The sequence below is a fragment of the Taudactylus pleione genome, unplaced genomic scaffold, assembly GCF_031769625.1.
Source record: "Taudactylus pleione unplaced genomic scaffold, aTauple2 ptg000217l, whole genome shotgun sequence".
Classification (NCBI taxonomy): Eukaryota; Metazoa; Chordata; class Amphibia; order Anura; family Myobatrachidae; genus Taudactylus; species Taudactylus pleione.
This window is the reverse complement of record NW_028284619.1, coordinates 4,476,737-4,494,040: the sequence shown is the minus strand read 5'-3', so window position 1 is coordinate 4,494,040 and position 17,304 is coordinate 4,476,737. Positions and strand designations below refer to the sequence as shown.

At 44.5% G+C, this 17,304-nt stretch overlaps 1 protein-coding gene across 1 annotated transcript in view; it reads left to right on the top strand.

The window, feature by feature from the left end:
- The window catches only part of ACOX2 (acyl-CoA oxidase 2), a 56,972-nt gene extending 47,674 nt beyond the window's left edge, over positions 1-9,298 (top strand). Inside the window, exons 11-14 of the mRNA XM_088478699.1 lie at positions 2,175-2,280; positions 5,267-5,484; positions 5,640-5,772; positions 8,784-9,298. Coding sequence (XP_088334825.1) covers positions 2,175-2,280; positions 5,267-5,484; positions 5,640-5,772; positions 8,784-8,846 — 520 coding nt within the window. The 3' untranslated portion in view covers positions 8,847-9,298. The remainder of the gene's footprint in view (positions 1-2,174; positions 2,281-5,266; positions 5,485-5,639; positions 5,773-8,783) is intronic.
- Positions 9,299-17,304: the final 8,006 nt, after the last annotated feature.

The following is a 17,304-nucleotide window of genomic DNA, read 5'->3' as shown; positions in this document are numbered from 1 at the left end:
CTCCAGCAGGCACATCGGTTTCTCCAGGGTCACCCGGTACAGGTCCAGTCGGACAACGCTACCACCGTGGCCTACATAAACAGGCAAGGAGGAACCCGAAGCCGGACGGCTCTCGTAGAGGTGTCTCGGATCCTGGTTTGGGCAGAGCGCAATCTTCCGGCCATATCAGCGGTCTTCATCCCGGGAGTGCTCAATTGGGAGGCAGACTTTCTAAGTCGCCAGGACGTTCATCCGGGGGAATGGTCCCTGCACCCGGACGTTTTTCAACTACTGGTGGACAGATGGGGTCTTCCAGAGATCGACCTCATGGCGTCCCGGCACAACAACAAGTTGCCGGTGTACGGGTCTCGCACAAGAGACGAAGGGGCGTCTCTGGTGGATGCTCTGTCCATCCGGTGGATGTTCCGGTTCGCATACCTGTTCCCTCCGGTCTCCCTTCTTCCACGGGTAATCCGGAAATTCAAACAGGAAGGAGGGACGCTCCTGTTGATAGCTCCCGCGTGGCCCAGACGGCACTGGTTCTCAGACCTTCAGGGTCTGTCCGTGGACAGTCCTCTGCGGTTGCCGCTACGACCGGACCTCCTGTCTCAGGGTCCTTGTCATCACCCGGACCTGACTCGGCTGTCTTTGACGGCGTGGCTGTTGAGACGGCCATGCTGAGGTCCCGGGGGTTTCCAGCTCTGTGGTGCGTACCATGTTGCGAGCTCGGAAACCGTCTTCTGCGAGGATATACCATCGCGTGTGGCATACGTTCTTCCAGTGGTGTCGACCGAGAGGTTGTGCACCGTGGGAGTTTCGTCTGTCTCGGATTCTCGCCTTCCTGCAAGCGGGACTAGATCATGGGCTTCGCCTTGCTTCTTTGAAGGTACAGGTTTCGGCCCTGTCTGTCTGGTTTCACCATATGATTGCTACAATCCCGGATGTGCGCACCTTTATGCAAGGTGTTGTCCGCATTCAGCCGCCCTTTGTTCCACCTGTGGCGCCTTGGGATTTGGCTGTGGTCCTGAGGGCTCTCCAAGGACCGCCGTTTGAACCACTGGGATCAGTGGATCTTAAATGGCTAACAGCTAAGACTGTTTTCCTTCTGGCTATTGCTTCGGCCAGATGTGTTTCTGAGTTAGGGGCTCTTTCTTGTAGACCCCCTTTCTTGGTTTTTCATGGGAACAGGGCAGTACTCCGCACTCGGCCCGAGTTTCTTCCCAAAGTTGTTTCCCAGTTTCATGTTAACGAGGAAATCGTTGTTCCGGCCTTTAACTCACCGGGTCTTACCGTGGGTGAGGCCTCTTTGGATGTTGTGCGGGCCTTAAGGACTTATGTTGACCGCACTTCTTCGTTTAGGAAGTCGGACGCTTTGTTTGTCCTCTATGGCTTCCGTAAAAAGGGTTGGCCTGCTTCAAAGCAAACTTTGGCAGCCTGGATCCGTATGGCTATTTCTGAAGCTTATCTTCATGAAGGCCTACCGGTTCCTCCTTCTCTGAAGGCTCATTCCACTAGGTCTGTGGGTCCTTCGTGGGCAGCTCGACGTGGTGCCTCTGCAGTCCAGATCTGCAAGGCTGCTACGTGGTCCTCTGTCCATACCTTCGTGAGGTATTACAGGTTTGACACCTTCACCTCTCAGGATGCTTCCTTCGGGCGGCGGATTCTCCTCTCTGCACAGGAGTGTCCCCACCCTTAAAGGATACTGCTTTGGGACATCCCCAAGGTATCCTGTGGATACCCTATGGACCCTGAAGTAGAAAATATGAGATATGGTAAGAACTTACCTTTGTTATCTCTATTTCTACGAAGTCCAAAGGGTTCCTCAGGACTACCGCCCTGTCGCACCTGTGCTGCAGATGGGCTTTGCTCTGGTCACCGGTTTTCCGTCTCCCTCTGGTGAGAATGTGATTCTTGTATGTGTCCAGATCTTTGTTCTCTCTCTTCCTTCTCCTCCTCCGGCCTATGGCTTGGTAACTAATTGAGATGCCTTGGCTCGGGGGCGGGCTATAGGAGGGGGACCTAGTGCATCCTGGGAGGCTGAAAGCTTAACTCTTTGGTGCCCTGCGACTGACGTCACACCTATACCCCAAGGTATCCTGTGGAACCCTATGGACTTCGTAGAAATAGAGATAACAAGGGTAAGTTCTTACCATATCTCATATTATTCTAATTCTGATCTATAACTTTTTTTCCAGACTGGTCGCATCTGTAGCAAAAAAAATTGAGAACCTGGTATCGTCAGGAATGGAACCGTACATGGCGTGGAACAACAACTCTGTGGAGCTTGTAAAGGCCTCAATTGTCAGTGTCACTTGGACTAGTGTAAATGATGACACAGTGTCCTATAAAAATGCCATGACAGTGATTGTCCTCCAAAGCTGTTATGCCACTTAGCAAAAACATTTAAATAAGTCACTGGTAGTGCAGCTTTAAGTTGTGTTTCAGTTTGATAAAATTCCTGTTTGTGTCATAGTCTATAAAAGTTACTTCTAGGTAAAAAAAAAATCTTTACTTTGGTGTTGCTGAAGCTGCATCATCACCTAATGCAGTGGTTCCCAATCTCAGTCCTCAAGGCACCCTAATGCTAGACGATGTGTGTACCCAGCGATGTGTCCCCCAACATGTCAGACAGCCCGTACACACTGGACGATCCGGTGCCCGACCGCCTGATATGTTGGACCCTGCCGCATCCTGCTGAATGGAGTTGTCAGCCGCATTGTCTGATTGGACTACATGTAGGGAATCCCTGTGTGATTTTAACAATTTGTTGTTCTGCTGCGTCGGAATCAGGCAAATGGTGAAAACAAAAAACAGCCTGGTGTGTCGGGGCCAGTCTAGGTTTTTAAGAGGTCTATGCTTGAGAACAGGGGGTTTAATTAGTACCTCAAGTTAATTTGATTTAACCATCTGTGATCAAGCATGGATATCCTTAAAACCTGGACTGTTAACATGCTTTGAGAATAGAGGGCCTGATCCAGACCCGCTCGCAAGCGGGTCGATGGTGGCCCAGAGCGCATACGCACGACGTCGCCGGCTCCGTCGTGCGCATGCGCGAGACCCGGATAGCGGCGGGCAATCCGTCGCTCCGGGTCTCGTACCAAAGGGGGCGTGCTGTCGGTTGAGTGACAGCACGCCCCCTTTGGTGGGCTGGCCGGGGCGTGGCTGCCCAGACGGAGGCGTTCCCATGGGAGCGCCTACCGTCTGGGGCCGGCCCCACTGACATCACAAGTGATGTCAGTGGGATAGCTTTCAGCTCTGTTAGAGCCGAAAGCTCTCTGGGGCTTGCGGCAACGAGACCCTACCACAAGGGTCTTGTCGCAAGCCCGATGGTCGCGATGGTCTTGACCATCGCGACCATCATCATGGCCGCTCGCTATAGCTGTGGGTGGTCACCCACAGCTATGCGAGCGGCCAGGAGGCCGTTCTGAAAAAAAAAATGAACGGCCCTGATTCAGAGAGAGCGCTCTGTCAGAGCGTCCGGCTCTGAATCAGGGCCAGAGTTTGGGAATATTTGTGTTTGGTATCCTAATATGACTGCTGAGGGATTCTGAGTAGTAGAACCAATCAGAAGCCGTATGGGAGAGGAAATGGTAAAGAAAAATATACAGTACAGAGCCTTTTACAGAGTTGGACATAAATGTGATTGACTGGATCATAGTTTGATTGTTGGCCATAATATATGCAGTGTTCAGAATAAATTGTGTTGGCATAGTTAGTATGTGTATAATCACATTATTGCTACAGGATCTTCTGATCTATAGATTTATCACAGTGTATTATTCGGCATATATTATTGCCGTGCAGGTAGGATGAGATGTAGTTTACTTTGCTGTCACAATGCTGCGATCTATCTAATTACAGCAGCACAGCCTGAGTACGTGTAGTTATTTAGATGCTGTAAATCTGCTAATCTGCAGGCTGTCACAGTAGAGGGATCAGCTTGTATTTCGGCCGCACAGCCGGAATATATATGGCTGTTTGTACAGATCTGTTTTTCTACATGCCGTCACTTCATTATACAATATAAGCCACATCACTACTATATTCCATCGATAACTGAAATATAAAACATAATATTAATGTAAGGTAAATAATTCAGTAACAAAACAAGATTGGTACTATCTGGACACAAACTGCTAAAAGATCCCCATACGGATCTGAACGATCTAGTAATACCTATAACAAATCAGACATCTTAGATAAGGGATGAATAACAGATCCCTCATTAAACATTAGTATACTAAGCGGGAAATAAATAAGCTGTACAATAAGCTAACACAAATATTAGTATACTAACCAGCATTCATAGGAGCTGAAGTATAAAACTGACTACTCAAAGACATTCTTTTAAAGTGAAAAGACTTTAATCACCTTTTCAAGCTTTATATTCACGACTATTTATTTTAATACAAATATTTCGACGCTATTGTAACTATATATTTTAGGAATAATAAAAGTTATGTTTTAAATGGAATAATCAATCCATAGAATAAAATATAGTATGTTAATTCAGGGGTAAGTGCACTGAAGAAGAAACCCCTTCTTTTTCTTCTAATTAATCTATATTCCCTACCACATGCTCACACACTGTGCGCCGTGGCACCTTGGGGTGCCTCAGGACACTTGCAGGGGTGCCTCAAGTTGGTGGTCCAAATCAAATTATTTGTAGTCAATGTAATGTTAATATGTGGACAAAGAGAAGCGCAAACCTGTACACCACAACATAACTGGACCTAGGGATGACAGGTAAGTACAATTTACTACACTTTACTATTTTACTACATTTTTTTCTGAATTTCACAATAACAAACTTAAACTTAGGGGTGCCGTGAAAACAATGCTAATACACTAGGGTGCCATGATTCAAAACAGTTTGGGAACTACTGCACTAGGGGGTTCATTTTTGTTTGAAGCCAATTAACCTATCAGTATATTTTTGGAATGTGGAAGGAAACGAGTACCTGAAAGAAACCCATGCAAGCACAGGGAGAATATACAAACTCCACACACTTAGGGCCGTAGTGGGAATCGAGCCCATGACCTCAGTGCTGTGAGGCAGTAATGCTAACCATTACACCATCTGTGCCGTCCAATACACATTTATGTTTACTGTCACAGTTAGCCATGACCAAATTGGAAAATAAAGATAATATTCTTCCACTTTTTATTTTTATGGATTAAAGAAATTTTTAAAGTGAAATTCTTCAAACAAAAATATTAAGTCTTAAAATTAAACATAAACATACTGTATACATACATCAATTGTAATGCTCTCATCTATGCATAGGCTCACATACACTACCTAACGGTGAAGTTTTTCATCTTGGAGCTGAAATCAGTCTCAAACCAGCCTGAAATCAAGACCGTTCTGAAGCGGCTCTGTGACCTGTATGCATTGCACGGGATATTTACAAGTGCCGGTGATTTCTTGCAACACGGCCACTTGTCAGGGAAGCAGCTGGACATGGTCACTACAGCTTACTTGGACCTCTTAGCCGAGATCCGGTGAGTAACCATACTGTTTAGCGTTTTGTGCATATTGCCACAAAAAGAGTAAATGGAACTATTATAACGTTTGGCTTCACTATTATCGGACCAGGAATCGGAGTGATTCAGGGTTGTGCTCTGGACCAACACAAAGTTTTTGCTTCTCTTTGAAGGAAAGATGCAGTTCTACTAGTGGATGCCTTTGATTACACAGATGAGGAGTTATTATCGGCCCTTGGGAGCTATGACGGGAATGTGTATCATAATCTGCTGGAGTGGGCTCAGAAAAATCCGGAGAACAAGAAGGTGAGGCTCAGCTGTGTTATGGAAAATTGTCAGAGCTCCAGATCGGGTTGGGTTTGGGATGCCAGCAGTCAGGATCCCTGGAAGTCAGAATCCTGACACCGGGATCCCAACAGTATTAACATACCGACACTTGTTGGATGGTATGCTAACCCTCCCTCTCTCTCTACCCTAATACCTAACCCTCCCCTCATTGGTGACTAACCCCACCCCCCCCCCCCCCCCCCTAGTGCCTGAACATAACCTCCCCCTCCCAGCACCCTAAACCTAATCCTGTCCCCCTAGTGCCTAAAACCTACCCCCAATTTCCTCTATTTACACTTAGGCATTACGGTGGACGGGATGCCGGCACCGGGAATCTGACCAGCATAGGGGATTTCGGCGCCAGTAATTTTAAGCTTTGGCATCCCAACCGCCGGGGTGCCAAATGCATCCCCTCCACACCATAGGGGTTTTGCAGTAAGTTACTTGTGTATCTTCTCCTGTGCACTAGTCCTGGTAATTGCCTATTGCCCAGATCACAAGAAAATGATTTACCATTCTGTAGTACACATTCATTGCATCCTATATTGGTGCAGCTGTCACCAATATAAATTCAGTCTGCTAGGCATGTACTGTACCAATTCTCATCCTGCACAGGTTACTTATATATAAGGGGAGTTAGGGCCGGGAATAGGATGTAATAGAGGTGTAATCTCTCTACATAGCAGATTGCCTAAGTGTCTGAGTGTGGTGTGGTATGATATGTCGACATGTTTAGAATGTCGACAATGACACAATGTAGACCTGATCATTTTGTTGACATTATGAGTGTCGATAGTCATAATTGTTGACACATCTATTTAACCCTAAGCAGAGCATAACCCTAATTTCATAATGTCAATGTTTTGTCAGTGTCAAGATTGAGAATGTCAACATGTTAAATGTTGACATTCTGACCAAACCTGTTGACATTCTGAATTTATAGGACTGTATAGTGTCCACACTTTGTATGTCGACATTCTGACTACATCGCGTACTGAGCGTGTAAGGAGGGATGTACTAACCTACATGGGAATTCATGTTCCCTCCTATGCTGCACAGCTGGGGATAATCACTTATAAGGTATACAGTAAAGAACAGCTATGTACCAAGTGGTTACACACACCGAACCATTACCAGAGTTACTATCAGACTAAACGTTGGAGACATAGTGAAGAGTGAGCGCTCAGTTACTTCTAATATGTCAGTGACGATGTACATATAAACTCTTAAAAACAACATCATGTGTCCAAAATCTTTGCAATGATTAAATGTAATGAACAGGTAATAAACTAAAGTAAGAAAAATCCTAAATTATATTTTGTTTCTTACGAAAACTGGTATGAAATCATTGATAATGTAAGCCGGACCCAGTGAAATTGAAATCTAAGGGCAAAATTTACTAAGCGGTGAGTTCTAAACCCCTTAGTAAATCTGCGGATAGCAAAACCGCCAAGGTTTAGAACCCGACACTTATTAAATTTTGCCCTTGATGTGGAAATAAGTTCAAGGAACTCCACAAATGGTTATTGTCAAGTCCGGCAGTAATTTTATTTATTACCAGTTATTTAATGTAGCGCACAACATATTCCGCAGCGCTTTACATAAGAATATTTGGCCATTCACATTAGTCCTTGCCCAAGTGGAGCTAGAGTAAATTTTGTTGGGAGCCAATTAACCTCAGAAGAAAAGGGTATTCCCTCCAGCTTCACTGCAACAATATCAGCAAAAAATACTTGAACCCCTACATGATAATAGAAATTCAGAGGTATTGGTTGCATACATTTGCAAATATATGATTAAGCGTCGGGCCAGCATCAAGGCTCCTCTATACTGGCGTCCCTAATATTCAGGGGTTTTCACGTCTGAGGCGCAGGGCACCTCAAAAGAGTCAAGCCAAGGGACCATGCCCAGGGCATCGCATGAAAAAGGGAAAGGAGGTGATAGTGAAGTGTAAAGTATAGATGTGTAAAGATAATCAATAAAGTATTAATATAATAAGAGAAAGAATCAAAATTCCATAAATAATAAACAAACACATAGAAAAGTGATGAAAAAAGTATCTATGTGAATTAAGTGGTGATGCCCTGAAAAAAGGCCAACCAGAGCAACTTCAGGGCCCCACGCCCAAACGCTCACCCCAAAATAATAAATGCTACCTAATAGTAGCACCCACTCTGGGTCATATAATTACATATTAATTTACTGCATAATAACAGCACATACTGTATAAGCTGAGAGCTAGCCAATTAACCTACCAGCATATTTATGGAGTGTGGGAGGGAACCAGAGCACCCAGAGGAAACCCATGCAAGCACAGGGAGAATATAACAAACTCCAACACAGTGAGAGCTATGATGGAAATCGAGCCCACGACCTCAGTGCTGTGAGGCAGTAATGCTAACCATTTACACCATCTGTGCTGCCCTAAGTATAATGTCTTATAGTTGTGACAATTAAATGTCCAGCAAGTTTGTAAAATCGCTTATCAGGGGTATTGATATTATTACATTAAATAGCAGTACAGGAGTTTGGCATCCTGCACCTCCTTTTTTTATTGCTTACCCCCAATTCCTGGGTCATGGCTGTAGATATGTGTTCTTGCCATAATTGTTCTCAGAGTCTGGCTAGTGGAGGTAATCTATTGGTAGACCCAATGTTAGGGCCTGGTGGTGAGCTTTTTGTTCCCGTTGCTGACCTGGCTGCAATATCCTCGCTTTTTCTGGGTCCAAGTGTCAATGCATTTGTCGTCACTTGGATCCTCTATTGGTTCTCTAGATGTCTGAGATCCCAGTATCACAGGGGGCGTGTTGTCGATCACAGTTTTCATGTGTCCTGGGGTCAGTTCTGCCTCCCAGAGACAGTGAGGATAACGCAAGTGATGCCAACAGGTCCACTTTAAAGGCCTTGCCTCAGTAAACAATACTTTAGTTATATAACAAGATAATAAATTACTGTGTACATATAAGATACTTGTTCTGTTTGTTTATTAGGTGAGTTCCGTGTTTGAGAGTTGCCTGAAGCCATATTTGCAGAGCAATCAATCAAAACTATGAAGAGAGCTCACATTGAAGATCCTGATATGTGAAGTTAATATGTTTTTAAATATGTCACATGTCTTATCTATATATATATACCTCTCACTTTCTGGCTCCTGCAGTACTCTATTCTGATGCTGTCAGCTGGTGTTAAACCTCTGAAATATAACTCAGGTTTTGTATAGCAAATAAACCACATGTAATATCGTATTGTAGAGAAGCAATATCCTGCATACTTGTAATTTTCTATCAAATATATGGTTTTCCCAGCATTCATGAATGGTAAATGTATGACCTAATCACACTAAGAATGTAGAGTAATCATTTACTCAGTGACCATGACACTTTGCCCAAGGGAGATCGAGAATGTCCCATGAAAATTGGGACACTTGGGGCTTATGCATCTGACCAATTTTGATTGAGCTACAAAGTCAAATATTTGAAACAATAAAAATTAATGTCTTCTTTTATTTCCATTGCTCCAAGTGCAATTTGTAATTGTGTATTTGTAATGAAGTAGCTTATTCTATAAACAAAAGTGGTTATTTAATAACATTGTGACTGTACAACACATGTTCAAACCTGTATGGTACACTAGGCTGCTACAAACTGGCATCTGGCCTGTTACTAGGGGATAAAGCACATAATTGCACATTGCACCTCATGATACAGTTATGTCTATTGAACAGAACAAAGGTAATCCCATTACCTTTAATCACATTGGTCAACAAAATAAAAACAATATGCATCAAAATGTCCTCCATGTGTCTCAGATTGCAGCCCCCTTCTCCATGTGTCTCTCTGAGCAGCCCCCTCCTCCATGTGTCTCTCATTGCAGCCCTCTCCTCCATGTGTCTCATATTGCAGCCCTCTACTCCATGTGTCTCTCATTGCAGCCCTCCCCTCCATGTGTCTCTCATTGCAGCCGTCCCCTCCATGTGTCTCTCATTGCAGCCGTCCCCTCCATGTGTCTCTCATTGCAGCCGTCCCCTCCATGTGTCTCCCTGTGCAGCCCTCCCCTCCATGTGTCTCCCTGTGCAGCCCTCCCCTCCATGTGTCTCCCTGTGCAGCCCTCTCCTCCATGTGTCTCTGTGCAGCCCCCTCCTCCATGTGTCTCCCTGTGCAGCCCTCCTCTCCATGTATCTCTCATTGCAGCCCCCTCCTCCATGTGTCTCCCTGTGCAACCCTCTGCATGCGTCTCCCTGTGCAACCCTCTCCATGTGTCTCCCTGTGCAGCCCTCTCCTCCATGTGTCTCCATGTGCAGCCCCCTCCTCCATGTGTCTCCCTTTGCAGCCCTCTCCTCCATGTGTCTCCCTGTGCAGCCCCCTCCTCCATGTGTCTCCCTGTGCAGCCCCCTCCTCCATGTGTCTCTATGTGCAGCCCCCTCCTCCATGTGTCTCTCATTGCAGCCCCCTCCTCCATGTGTCTCTCATTGCAGCCCCCTCCTCCATGTGTCTCTCATTGCAGCCCCCTCCTCCATGTGTCTCTCTGTGCAGCCCCCTCCTCCATGTGTCTCTCTGTGCAGCCCCCTCCTCCATGTGTCTCTCATTGCAGCCCCCTCCATGTGTCTCTCATTGCAGCCCCCTCCTCCATGTGTATCCCATTGCAGCCCCCTCCTCCATGTGTCTCTCTGTGCAGCCCCCTCCTCCATGTGTCTCTCATTGCAACCCTCTCCTCCATGTGTCTCTCATTGCAGCCCTCCCCACCATGTATCTCTCACTGCAACCCTCCCCTCCATGTGTCTCCCTGTGCAGCCCTCTCCTCCATGTGTCTCTCTGTGCAGCCCCCTCCTCCATGTGTCTCCCTGTGCAGCCCTCCTCTCCATGTATCTCTCATTGCAGCCCCCTCCTCCATGTGTCTCCCTGTGCAACCCTCTCCATGTGTCTCCCTGTGCAACCCTCTCCATGTGTCTCCCTGTGCAGCCCCCTCCTCCATGTGTCTCCCTGTGCAGCCCCCTCCTCCATGTGTCTCTCATTGCAGCCCCCTCCTCCATGTGTCTCTCATTGCAACCCCCTCCTCCATGTGTATCCCATTGCAGCCCCCTCCTCCATGTGTCTCTCTGTGCAGCCCCCTCCTCCATGTGTCTCTCATTGCAACCCTCTCCTCCATGTGTCTCTCATTGCAGCTCTCCCCACCATGTATCTCTCACTGCAACCCTCCCCTCCATGTGTCTCCCTGTGCAGCCCTCTCCTCCATGTGTCTCTGTGCAGCCCCCTCCTCCATGTGTCTCCCTGTGCAGCCCTCCTCTCCATGTATCTCTCATTGCAGCCCCCTCCTCCATGTGTCTCCCTGTGCAACCCTCTCCATGTGTCTCCCTGTGCAGCCCCCTCCTCCATGTGTCTCCCTGTGCAGCCCCCTCCTCCATGTGTCTCCCTTTGCAGCCCTCTCCTCCATGTGTCTCCCTTTGCAGCTCTCTCCTCCCTGTGTAGCCCCCTCCATGTGTCTCCCTGTGCAGCCCCCTCCATGTGTCTCTAGTTTCCATTTGCAGTCACCACCCATATACTTCCCTATACGGGCTCCCTCCCTATAATATACTTTTTTTTTAATGCAAACTGTTTTTATTGAAAAAGAACCAAGCAATTCCAAATGAAATACAGATAGATAAAGTGTATACACATATAAACAATTGCTTATTCCATTTTGAGTAATACATAAAATTATCAATATAAAAAGTTGATTAAAAAATACAGAATATAGCAATCAATAACCCAAAAAATAAAAAAATTAATTATAAGAGAAATAAAAGAATAAAATAATAAAATTAAAAAAAATAAACAAGAATGGAGGGGAGATAAGGGGAGGGTAGTCAGAAGGGAAGAAGGGATTGAACGGGAGACAAACGGGGGTATTAGAGGAGACAATTTAACGTTGTCCGGCCTAGGATTAATGTATATACTTCAGAGTGTTCCCTGACTTAAACCACTACAAATTAGGACATTGCAGAAACGGATGTAGTAAGTACTCCATTTAAATTATTGTATAATATGGAGTCTTTAAACATCAACCAAGGTAACCAAATGGCAGTAAAGTCGGTAGGTCTACCTTTAGAGAAAGAAACAATGTCCTCCATATCCATATAATCTATTCTCTTAAACCAATCTTTAATGGAGGGAGGAGAAATAGATTTCCATAAAACAGGGATGACGGCCTTAGCTGCATTATTTAGATACCGTAATAGGGAATTCTTATATGAGGCCGTGGAAGAGGGGGTTATGTTCAAAAGCCAAAACCCAGGGTTTCTGGGGACCTCCCCTCCAAGAATTTAGAACATTCAAACACATTCTTCCAAAATGGGACTAGGGAAGGACAATCCCACCATATATGTAGAAGGCTACCCGGAGCCGAATTACATCTCCAGCAATTCTTAGTAACCTGCGGGAACCTTTTATTTAGAAGGACAGGGTATCTATACCAGCGTGTTAGAACTTTGTAAAGCGTTTCAAAAGTAGCTACACAGGATGAACTAGCAAATGTATTACTAAAAACCACCCCCCAGGCGATATCCTGAACTGTATCTTGAAGTTCTTTTTCCCATGCTTTTGTGAATAATGGGGGCAGTTTAAACAAATTTCCAATAATTACTGAATATAATGTAGATATAGTATGGGACGGAGTTTGGGAGGCTAAACATAGAGATTCAAATAAAGTGGGAGACCTATTGAGATCAGAGAGTTTTCATGAGGAGGTAATAAAGTGTCTTACTTGAAGATATTTCCAAAATTCGGACTGGGGAAAGTCACAAGACTCTTGGAGTTCTGTGAAAGGACGCACCCCCGATGAACAAACCATCTGACCCATTCGAAAGAACCCTTTAGTCAACCAGTTTTTAAAAGAAAGTATGTGAAGTCCTGGGGAAAAGTTATGGTTGCCTAGAAAGGATGTGAGAGGGGAAGTAATGGACGAAATATGGGGGAGATGAAGTTTCTTCAAACAACGCAAAGTGGATGTAATGGTTGGGTGTGTAATGGTTGGGAGTTTGGGGAGCCAAGGGACAAGTTTTGTAGCCTGACCCAGACTGCTCTCCTCCATCATAATCCACTGCTTGGAACCTTTTGCTGTAGACCACTCCAGCACACGTTTAAGCATGATAGCATGATAATAACTAGTAATGTGAGGAAGCTGCAAACCACCTTCACGTTTGCGGCGGTATAGTATAGCATGCTTAAAGCGTGGTGTGGAACTGTTCCAAACAAACCTACGGATGAGACGCTCCATTTCCGCAAACCAAGATGGGGGATATGACTTGGAAGGGTTTGCATAAGTTATAGAATTTTGGGTAAGGAGTTCATTTTCACCACATTGATTCTACCTATCCAAGATAGATGCGTGGTGCGCCATCTAATATAATCATTACGAATAACTTGTAATAATGGCGTAAAATTATTCGAGAACAATTGGGAAAGATCTTTGGTCAGATAGACTCCCAAATATTTAAGTTTAGTAGGGTGCCAGACAAAGGAGAAGGACTGTTTCAAACAGTTTACCAGGGACGGAGGTGCAGTCAGGTTCATAGCCACAGATTTAGATTGATTAATTTAAAAATTTGAAAGCATACCAAATTTCTGGAATTCTAGTAGAAGGTTCGGGAGAGAAGTAATTGGATTAATAATCAATGCAAAAGGAGGTCGTCTGCGAAGAGGGCTAGTTTATGTTCCTGTCCACCTATGTGTATGCCAGATATGTTCTCATTAAGTTGAATGGCCCTCGCCAGAGCCTCCATACAGAGGACAAATAGAAGAGGGGAGAGCGGACACCCCTGTGTTGTGCCATTTGATATGTTGAATGAATCAGAGAGGGACCCATTTACTCTTATTCTCGCCGATGGGGCATCGTATAGAGCTAAAATTCTATGCAAACAGGCCGACCCCAAGCCCAAGTGGCGCAGAAGGCCCGACATAAACTTCCAGTCAACCCTGTCGAAAGCCTTCTCTGCATCAGTCGATAATATAATAGACTGTGAGGAGGAAAGAGAGGCATAATGTATTAAATTAATAACTTTAGTGGTATTATCTCTAGCCTCACGGCCTAGGACAAAACCCACCTGGTCATCATGAATCAATTTGGCCAGAAGGAGTTTCAATCGGTTGGCTAAGAGTTTAGCAAAATCTTCAAGTCGATGTTGAGGAGAGAGATAGGCCTGTAGCTAGGGCATAAGGTGGGATCCTTACCTTCTTTAGGCAGTGATATGCGCCTCAAGAGATTGTTTAGAGAAATGGGTCCTATCTGAAATTGAGTTAAAATCACGAGTCAGTCTATCCTTAAAAGCCTTATAGTAGACTGAAGAGAATCCATCTGGACCGGGGCTTTTACCAGCCGGGGAAGAGGAAATTGCCTGGTCAACTTCCTCAACAAGAAAAGGTGAATCAAGCATATCAACCTCTTCTTGAGATAGCGTGGGATAATTAAGTGAATGGAGGTACGCTGCTATTGCTTCTTGATGATTGAAAGTATCAGAGTTATGGCCTGTGTTTTTTAAATTGTAAAGTTTAGTATAGTAGGAGCAAAAGGACTCAGCAATTTTCTTAGTCTCGTTGTGGGTCTTTTATGTCTTGTATGAATGTGACTGCGCGTTGCTCAAGTAATACCTTAGCCAACATCCTACCCGGTTCATTTCCCCATTGATAGAAGCGATTGCGACATTTTCGGTATGACAACTTAATTTTATCCATGGAAAGTCTATGGAGGGCAGGTCTAGCTTCCTCCAATTTAGAATAGTAATGAGGAGACAAAGAGGCTTTGTGTGATGTTTCTAGGGATTTGATCTCCGCGAGAAGGGTATCTCTTTGCTGTGTTTTCTGTTTTATAAGATAAGAACCTAATTGTACACATTTACCCCGCAGAACACATTTATGTGCCTCCCAGACCGTTACCTTGGAAATGTCATCTTGATAATTTTGTTCGATATAAGAATCCAAAGAGGATTCAATCTGGGATTTATAATAAGCGTCCTCTATAAGAAGATCGTGAAACGCCATGACCAAGGGTTGAGCAAGTGTTGGGGGAGGGAGAGTGTAAGAAAAACTGGTGCATGGTCAGACCATGTTATCGATCCTGTTGAAGTATCAGATATGAGGTGTAAATATCGATGACTTAAAAATAAATAATCAATTCTTGAATAAGTGTGGTGTGGGCGGGAGAAAAAGGTGAAATCTGATTTAGATGGGTGGGTTATTCGCCAGGAATCAGGCAGCTGGTGGTTGTGTAGGGAGCGTCTCACCTGTCTGAACTCCTTCCCGGCCTATGTGATGCTTTATTAGAGGTGTCTCGAAAGGTATCAAGGGACCAGTTTAAATCACCTCTAACAATTATAATCCCTTCTAAAAAAGTATCGGCTTTATCCAAAACTGAAGCTATAAAGGAAGGCTGCCCAGAATTGGGCATGTAAAGATTTAATAAAGAAAAACGCTGGTGGTGAATTGTGCATTTAACCAGAAGACCTCTACCCTCCACAAGTCTATGTATGGAGACCTCAGAGATCAGGAGATTGCGAGCAAACAAAATAGCAACACCTAAGGTTTTGCCGGCTGAATTATCGCTAGTAAATGCATGTGGGTAATAATTCTTTAAGGGAAGGGCATGGCCATTTTTAAAATGCGTTTCTTGTATAAGAGCTATATCTACTTTATCTGCACGAAAAGACCGAAGCATTTGGGATCTTTTTTCCGGGATATTCAATCCTTTAGCGTTAATAGAAACAATTTTTAACCCAGGCTTTTGACTAGACATACTTTGTCAATATGCAAGTAGCGTAACATATAGCCCATCTAAACATATTAATAGTCACCCACCTACACAAGTCTGCCTTGGGGGCACAAAGGTATGGGATAAGGAAAGAAGGAAGGAAAAAGGGAATGGTAAAAAAAGGAAATGAAAAGAAAAAAAAACAATCATAAATAGAAAATACATATTTAAAACGGTAAATATAGATAGAAAATGAAACATCGGAATGCTGCATCTGAATAACCAGGAGACAAAAAATCTGCTCCATATCAGGATATTGTAGAATGCAGCACAAAGGGTTCAGAGGGACGGTAACAGAAACAACCCATTAAACATAATAATGTAATATAAGGTTAAATTAACTCCTATTAAGGAAATATCAAAGAGAATCGTACATACATAGAGCTGACAGACACATAATGTAAAAACACAGGAATTACTATGATTATTTAAAAATATATAAAGGTATGAAGAGCAACAAAATAAGTAATGTCAGCAAAGCATTTCAATATAGGATTAGGATCTAAATCCTTATCAGGGAAAAAATAGAACAGTCTCACCAATCTCTAATACGAGACGAGATGATCAAGTCTCTTCCGAATGTGCTGGTATATAAAGATGCCTTGTCTTCCGCTTTGTATTGGATACTCGTTGCCAATGGTCTCCTTCTGAGGGTAGGGAAGCAATCACCAAGGGGCTGTGCAAGGCCTCCCAATCGGGGAGTGGCACCAGATCGATACCCAGAGTTGAGACGAAAGAGGGGAGATCTGTTGGTGTATGGAGAACGATACTTTTCCTATTGTGGGTGACTTGTAAATTGAATGGAAAACCCCAGCGACATCTCAGGGAATGCTTGCGAAGCTGTTCCGTTAGTGGTCTTAGGGTTTTCCTTTGTTGCAAGGTATGGGCAGCACAGACAGTGTAATGGTTAGCGTTACTGCCTCAGAACACTGAGGTCGTGGGTTTGATTTCCACCATGGCCCTACCTGTGTGAAGTTTGTATATTCTCCCTGTGCTTGCGTGGGTTTCCTCTGGGTGCTCCGGTTTCCTCCCACACTCCAAAAATATACTGGTAGGTTAATTGGCTCCAAACATAAATTAACCCTAGTGTGTATATGTGTGAGTGCATGTGATAGGGAATATAGAGTGTAAGCTACACTGGGGCAGGGCCTGATGTGAATGGCCAAATGTTCTCTGTAAAGCGCTGTGGAATATGTGGGTGCTGTATAAATAGCTGGTAATAATAATAATAAATGCCATGATAGATCCGGAAACAGCTGAATCTTATCTCCATTAAAATCAACCTCTTCAAGTTGGCGAACTTTCTGCAAGATGGCTTCTTTTTGGTTGTGATAATGAAGGCAACAAATGACATCGCGGGGTTTGTCGGTAGGTAGACCTCTAGGATGGAGAGCACGATGCGCCCTATCAAACAGGATCTCACTATTAGGGTCTAGGCCCAAAATCTCGCCAAAGATCTTCGTGAGTACTTCCGTAAGATTGGGCTGAGTAACATCCTCAGGAAGGCCTCGTACTCTGATGTTGTTGTGTCTACCGTGATTATCTAAATCATCTATACGTGATTTAAGAGAACGAATCTCGGATTGTTGATGATAAAGAACATCTGTGAATTGCAGAAAAGCATCACCGGACACCTCTTTATGATCTTCCAGATCGTCTATCCTATTCGCCAGTTCAGCCATATCCAATTGAATAATAGCCACTTCTTGGCGGATAGTGGCCTGTAGTCTGGTC